The sequence below is a fragment of the Atta cephalotes genome (assembly GCF_000143395.1).
Source record: "Atta cephalotes unplaced genomic scaffold scaffold00001, whole genome shotgun sequence".
In the NCBI taxonomy this organism is placed as follows: Eukaryota; Metazoa; Arthropoda; class Insecta; order Hymenoptera; family Formicidae; genus Atta; species Atta cephalotes.
Window position 1 is genome coordinate 9,949,791 of NW_012130065.1, and position 7,758 is coordinate 9,957,548.

At 33.6% G+C, this 7,758-nt stretch overlaps 2 protein-coding genes across 2 annotated transcripts in view; both read left to right on the plus strand.

Moving 5' to 3' along the window:
• The first annotated feature begins 1,599 nt into the window (after window positions 1-1,599).
• LOC105626465 (cell division cycle protein 16 homolog) lies at window positions 1,600-4,673 on the plus strand. Its single transcript, XM_012207770.1, has 10 exons — window positions 1,600-1,701; window positions 1,780-1,932; window positions 2,056-2,220; window positions 2,348-2,507; window positions 2,590-2,842; window positions 2,919-2,998; window positions 3,097-3,186; window positions 3,340-3,649; window positions 3,767-4,122; window positions 4,360-4,673. Exons 1-10 carry the CDS (start codon window positions 1,600-1,602, stop codon window positions 4,671-4,673), a joined length of 1,983 nt encoding a protein of 660 aa, XP_012063160.1.
• Window positions 4,674-6,264: 1,591 nt separating this feature from the next.
• LOC105626476 (cytoplasmic polyadenylation element-binding protein 1-B) overlaps window positions 6,265-7,758 on the plus strand; it is an 11,511-nt gene continuing 10,017 nt past the window's right edge. Inside the window, exon 1 of the mRNA XM_012207780.1 lies at window positions 6,265-6,285. Within this exon, the coding sequence (XP_012063170.1) occupies window positions 6,265-6,285 (21 nt within the window). The remainder of the gene's footprint in view (window positions 6,286-7,758) is intronic.

Consider the following 7,758-nt stretch of genomic DNA (forward strand, 5'->3'; position numbering starts at 1 on the left):
GTGTATATCTGATGTATGCAACACGTGTCATAATAATTAAGATTCTCACGAGATGAAGAAAAAGATTGTTAAAATATTACGAAATGGAGAAAGTAAAAGCAGCGAGGGAAAAAAACAAAATTGTATATAGAAACGATATGACTTTAAATTACTATCTCGCACACATGATTGTATCTAATAATTATTTAATATATTGCAAATATAAATGGTACAAATTCTGATGTTTTATTGCATTTTGAAATCATGTCAATTAAAAATAAGAATCATTAGTGTAAATATTTAATATTTTGCACAGATTCGTATATCATGTGTATTATTTTTTTTATTTGATAATGTTATTATTTTTTTTAAAGCGAAATAACTAATACAAAAAATCAATTATATGATATATAATAAACTTAGCAAAACTTGTAATTTCAAACATGGTTTGCATGCGCATATCATATATATTTATTTAATCCTAGAGTTTAATAATTTTTAAAATCCAATTTTCTGAATTTAATAACTTTAGAAATATAGGGCTAATTTCATCAACACCAGTTAAACTTATCCGTCGATTAACTTCATCATCAGAACCAACAAGATTTAAAAATCTATCTTTCTAACTTATTCTTGTTAGTAATAATAAAGAAAAAATGTTGTGGGGTGGAGATAATAAATAAAACATTGAAATGTAAATATATTTGACTATTTTTTACAAATATATACCTTCGAAATTAGATTAAAAATGAATTTTCAGTTTAGCAGTTGGCAATACTCAAAGTTAATCAGCGGATAAAGTAACTGGCGTGAAATTAGCCCATAACTTTCATAATTCAATTTTCCAAATATAACTTTTAAATTGAATATTTGACTATGACTGCGGTCAAAGTCTCACTACAAATGCTTTGGAAGCGTTTGGTTGATCAATTAGAAAAAAGAATTTTACAAATTGATCAATCAAAAATTGCTTTAAAACATTTATAGTATCGTGTTGATCGTACCCTATGGTGTTCCACTTAACGTGTATAACGCTCGTAGAATCATTTCATCCTTGTCATTTATCAAATGTTATGCATGATCTATAATGGGCAGTAACAGTAATTGATTAAGGAGGCGTAGAAATCAACCAATATATAGTTGATTATTTTTCTCACAACTATGTTTTCTTCAACTATAATTAGTCGATTTCTGTACCTACTCCTTAATCCACTGCTACTACTACCTATTGTAGATCATGCATTAAACAAACACAAACGATGCTTGCTCGCGTGTGAGCGTTAAATGGAACGCAGCCTATGCCTATAATGCTGCGCAAAACGTTACTGCGCAACAGAGAAAAGTCTACTGCCAGTTGTAATGGAAGAAACATAGAAATCCATCATGCTGCCAGTGCTGAAAAAAACTACAGTTCACGTAACGATAACTATAGATTTTTAATACTAGCAGTAGTGGCAGTGTATATCGGAGTACGCCTTCTTTGTTTACAAAAAGCTGTTAGCGCGAGAGATGTTGTGTGGTTGGTTCATCTTCGTTACTCCTACGCGTTTAGGTTGCTTCGAAGATTAATCCTAACCTATTTTAACCTACATACAAAATTGAAGTAAATTGGAATTGAACATGTCACATTGCGATACCGATAATAACAGTGTGCACAACATGTTGGACGAGATTATTGACCTGGAAAATTGTAGAAAATTAGTCAAATCATATATCGATTTGGTGAGCATCGTAATTATAAAATAATATCGCCCTATCTGTCATCGCGTCTATTAAAAAAAAATTTGTATTTACTTCCAGCACCTATATAGTGCCGCCTTGTTTTGGGCTGACAAAGTTGTATCGTTGAGTAATGAGAACCCAAAAGATATATGCACTCTAGCGCAATGTATGTACCTTATGAAACAGTATCATCGTGCTGCACATCTTATAAAAAGATATGGATTACAGAAGGTAATTGTAATTTACCATTGATTTTACCTGGATACAATTTACATTCTATCTCGTTTTATAATACATTGAATATCATTGTATTTTATTCTACACAATTCATTAAATAATAATCTATTGATACAGCGTGATGTAATGTGCCATTACTTAACCGTGAGGTGTCTGTTAGAAGCGAAGGAATATAATGATGCACTTCAAGTTATTAATGAATCTGAAATATGCACAAACATAACGCAAGCAGGTATTACCTTTCCTGATCGCATGGACATTTTCCACGATGCTCCAAAAAATGTATGAGTACTTTTTTATTACCTATACATATATATGTATATATATATATATATTGTATCATTTTAAGCTATATAGCTATATTATATTAGAATTTAATATAACATGAAAATATACAATCTTTTTACAGGTTCAGAGTTCAATATTATATGTGAAAGGAAGAGTATATGAAGCTATGGATAATAGAGCGGTTGCGACAGAGTGTTATAAGCAAGCCTTACAATGCGATGTTTATTCATATGAAGCATTTGAAGCCTTGGTACAAAATCAGATGCTTTCAGCTTCTGAAGGTATATTAATTTTATGAGATACAATATAATTTTCTTATATAAATTTTATATTGTTCTTATATAATTTGTATTATTAACTTAGAACGGGAACTATTAGAATCCTTACCATTCGCTGAACAATGTACGGAAGGCGAAGCAGAACTCTTGCGACTGTTATACGATAGCAAACTAAAGAAATATCAAGATCCGAACAGAAAGCAGTCATTAAGTAAATGTAACATAATGGGCATTTGTCTCACTAATAGATTAGCAAATAATTTGGACATGGAAGTCGCAAAAGCTGAAAAATTATATTATAATTGTGACTATCATCAATGTTTTTCTCTTACGGAGAAGTAAGTAGCATGTCTATTAAAATATTATTCTCATTCCATAAGAAACAAAATGTAACGTGATATTTTTAATCCTCAGAATCTTGAAAAAAGATCCATATCACAATTCCTGTCTTCCAGTGCACATTGCCTGTTTAGTTGAACTTAAAAAAACTAATGGTAAATTTACAATTTTGTTGCAATAAATGAAAGATATTAGAACTCGATGTTAACAGTTAACAGAATAGTTAATGAAATTAACAAAAACTTTTCTCTAGCTCTGTTTTATCTGGCGCATAGATTAGTTGATTTATATCCAGAAATGGCCTTAGCATGGTTTGCGGTTGGATGTTATTATTACACCATAGGTAAGTGATTACTATTTAAATAATTCTTAAACATAATTAGTAATAGTAATAGTATAAAAATGTTAAATTCACAGATTGAAGATTTGTGATAGGTTTACAAATAAAAAAAATTGTTTGAAATTATTTAATAGTATTTAATTTGCTGTACTGCAGGCAAAAGCGACCAAGCAAGAAGATACTTGGCAAAGGCTACTGTCTTGGACAGATTGTTTGGTCCTGCTTGGTTAGCATACGGACATTCCTTTGCAGTTGAAAATGAACACGATCAAGCTATGGCTGCTTATTTTAAAGCGTCACAATTAATGAAAGGTTGTCATCTTCCACTTTTATATATTGGATTAGAATGCGGTTTGACGAATAATCTAAAACTGGCTGACAAGTTCTTTCAACAAGCTCAAGGAATAGCACCAAACGATCCATTTGTGATACATGAAATGGGTGTTATATGCTTTTATAATTTAGAGTAAGTATTGATATTAAATTTTCTTCTACATTTACATATATTTAAAAAATAAAGATTATAAATCTTTGCTGTAATTTATCAATAAATTATCACGAAAATTATTCTTGTTAAATACAGTTACAAAAATGCAGAACGATTATTTAAGGAAGCTATGAAAAGCATTCAAGGCGATCTAAGGAATGTGATTCTGCCTAGTAAATGGGAAGCCCTATTGAATAATCTGGGCCACACTTGTAGAAAAATGAAAAAATATGACGAGGCACTAGAATATCATCAACAAGCGCTAGTCTTAGATCCTTTAAATCCTTCGACTTATTCATCGATCGGATTTATTCATGCATTAATGGGTAATATTCAAGAGGCAGTGGATGCTTTCCATAGAGCGCTCGGTCTTAGAAGAGATGATACATTTACCGCAACCATGTTAGGTTACGTCATGCAACAGCTGATTGATGAAGCGCCCCCATATCCCGGTATATACACATTTGAATCGACAAACAGGATATGTTAAAAAAGGATTATAAAATAATATAAAAAAAAGTCAGTTGCATAACAAATTTATTTTCAAATTCACATTGTTACACATCATTAGGAAAAATTAATTAAAAAAATTTTGCTTCTGAAAAAAACTGTCCGTTTTGCAATGATTGATTTAATTTTTATGCATTCTAAATTTATACTTAAAATTATGTAATTTCTTAATTTTTTAGATGCACCTACGGAGATACCGAAATATAAATCTGTGGAGAATGAAAGATTGCCTGAAGATAGTGAAGTTAGACTGTCCGTAGAAAATTCTAGTAACTTGGGCAGTTCGAGTGATCAAAATATCGATAAATTAAGAGTAAATCTATTCTCTGGGAGCTGGGGGGAGAATTCCGGCAAAGGGGAAGCCAGTACACTGGAAGCTAGTAAGCTGACAGAACAACAAACGCGAGATGTATTAGTAGTTAATTACTCGAACGGCGATAGTTCCGAAGTTGAAATGTTAGATTCTTCGACTGCACATATAGAATATAATTAAGTAATAAAATTTTTTTTATGGCAATAAAAATAACAGTGATTTTCTCATATTAAACAAAACAATAGCTTCATTTAAAAGATATTCAGTCTTAAATAGATATTCAATGTAGCAAAATAATTGTAAATAGAATGTATATATCTTCTTTTCTATATATACTCTAATTTTGATACATCTTATAAAGTGGCAAGATGCTATCGTTGGTGTCTGTAACAAATTTGTTGGCTTGAAAAATAAAGAATGTGAAGACGATTTTAATTACTTCAAGAATCAACTGTAATTTGTTTTTAGAAAAGGCATTTTTCTTACATATTTTATTTTGGCTGTGTTCGCTCACAACGCTTTAGCGTCGTTTCATGTCCTTGTTGTTTATTAAATATTAAACAAGGACAAATAATACTCATAAGTGCTGTAAGCGTCAAAGCAAACACAATCTTCTCAAATGGGCTTTAAACTTTCATTTTTGTTCTAAATTTCTTTTATTTTACAAAAGAGGTGATAAAAAAACGCGTAATTCTCGAAGTGTGTAGCAAAAAAGAAAAAGAGAGGATGCGAACGCGCGGAAGAAAGATAAAAGAAAGATAAAATTTATTAACCCTTAGTACACATGATTTTCCGGTCCTTTACTACACACTATGGATCATTCGTGTCTCAAGTTAATTTTCATCACTAACAAAAAATTATTAAGTGATTTTTATAATTACTTTAACATCTCAGAAAGTATTTATAAGATCATATATTTAAAAAATTGTATATAAACTATATACAGATGTTTTAACAAATTATAACTTCATGATCTTAGACTTCGAAGAAAAGAAATGAACAGGACACGAATGATGCAATCGTGTGTAGTTAAAATCAGAGTTAATATTTGAGGACAAGCTTCTAAGGCTAAAGTCTCATGAAGTGTATTTATCGTATATCGCGTAACCCCGTAACCAATCAGAAACGATCCGCTGTTGTGGTTCGTGTTTTACTGATTACTGATTGGCGATACGTGGCAAATATGTCTCATGGGACTTCACCCTATGCCTTATAAACTTCACCCTACAATAAAAAGAAAGAAAATAAATTTAGAAAAATAGATTTAAAAAAAACGGCAAAAAACAGCCGAGTGAAAGGAGAGAAAAGAGTAAAAATCTATATCGAACTCGCGGTGGGATAGGTAATATAAATATAATGTGAGAGAGTGGATATTCCATTTCCGCTGTCGTGTGTCATCGGCAATAAGTCAGAAAACAAAAACGAGCCTCATTTATCCGAGGGAAACGGCGAGCGGGCAGCGGCGGACGTATTCGCGTGGCCCGTTAAAGACCTCCCACCGCGCTCTCTTCAATCCCGAGAATCCACCCCTCGCCGCCGCCGTCGTCGCCCGTCGGTCCATCGTCACTTGCACGTAACTTCTCGTGGAGCGCGCAGCGTGAAGTCTACCGCTTAATCGTGCGTTGTTGTTAGTGGCGGACGAGATCGAGTCGGCTCCTACTCGCTCGTGTCCCTCGAGACCGTGCGGGAGCGAGCCGCATCGAGGTGACTTTACAATCTCTACATCATTGCATCCTTGAAGTTTCCTTGCGACGGGACACTCTCTGCGGCTATGCCCACGCTGATGCAACCGGTAAGTCTCGTCTTACGCGATTATCACGCAAGGGTGGAAGGACGCAAGATTGGCTAATTAGCTACGCGAATTAATGCCGGCGACTCTAAGGATTCGGCATCGCCCGAGTTTCAGGGAGATTCACGCATTTTCTCGTGATTCTAGTTGGATTTCAATTAAATCCATTTATACTTTATATCGTGCGAAAGTATATGAATATTAATATATTATTCAGTATGATGTAGACTAGAAAGTATACTAAAGATGGAAAGAGGAAGGAGAATTGACAAAGTCATGATATTTTTAGACATCAAAAACGGAAAAGAAGTTTCCAGATTCCATGCTCGACGATCCTAGTGTCGCTATTTTTCTGTTCCTCTTCCCTGGCGATCCCAATCGGCCACCTTACCGATCCCGGGTTCTTAATAGGCGAGGAATGTTCCGGTTTGTTAACTTGCCGACGACATACCAATCACAAAGGAATGTATGTCCTGCGCTACGTGAAACGTAAATAAACACGGCCGATATGCCGTATCCGTGGTATATACGTGAACACGCGAGAATTCCTGAGCAAATGGATTTGTAACACGCCATCTGAGACTCCTCTCCAACGTAGATTCGCACCCTCAGCCCATGCGCGTGGAAGGGTGACCCTTGGGGGTGACGAGGCCGCACGATGAGAATCCGGGTTGGTCGCGGCCAGTCGACCCCTTCCCCCTCCCTTTCTTCCCCTCCGGGGATTGAGACCCGCAATCGTGAGGCTTTTGATGGTAAACACGTGCTCCGCATTACGATACACCTCGGACGAATTCCCCGAAATTCCGATTGCTTGGGAATGTGGCGAATTATCCGAGTTTCGCGTAAATCTCTGGGGTTTAATTCTTGAAAGATATTTCTCTACGAGAAATTACGTTCTAAATTTCTTGGAATGAAATCCCTTTCCAAAAAAGTAAAAATACTACTATTATTGAAAATATTTGCGCTCTTGAAATAAGAATGGCAGAATTAATTTCATTCTTTTGAAGTGAGATTTTATTCTTTTGGAGTGAGATTCACTTAGAAGAAATGAAATTCCACTCCAAAAAAAAGAGTGAAAATTTGCTACTCTTATTTGTGAGTAAAAATATTTTTCATTCTTTTAGAGTGAGATTTTATTCCAAGAAATTTATAGAGAGTAGAGAAATCTATAATATACATAACATATACTATGATATTTAATACTTAATTACCTCGACAAAAATGAGGAATTATATTTATATTTACATATTGTATTAGAATTTTTTAATTTGTGAGGAAGACTAATACCCCCGTTTCTATCACTGTACATTAACTTTAATCTCGGTTTAATTTACTCTTCATCTTTTTCTAATTTTTAGAACTTAGGTAAAAGTGAAGAGTTAATTGAACCAAGATTAAAATTGAACTATCATATTGTTTGTAAATTGAACTTGATAATGGGCTTAGTAGAAATTAGTGAAGAAAAGTCGAAACGTA

What these genes read in the sequence shown, in the direction of transcription:
- LOC105626465 (XM_012207770.1), top strand. Translation starts at nt 1,600, where the DNA reads ATGTCACATTGCGATACCGATAATAACAGTGTGCACAACATGTTGGAC. An exon ending in ATATGCTTTTATAATTTAGA is followed by an intron (nt 3,650 to 3,766) that starts GTAAGTATTGAT and finishes TGTTAAATACAG; the next exon opens with TTACAAAAATGCAGAACGAT. An exon ending in TGAAGCGCCCCCATATCCCG is followed by an intron (nt 4,123 to 4,359) that starts GTATATACACAT and finishes TTAATTTTTTAG; the next exon opens with ATGCACCTACGGAGATACCG.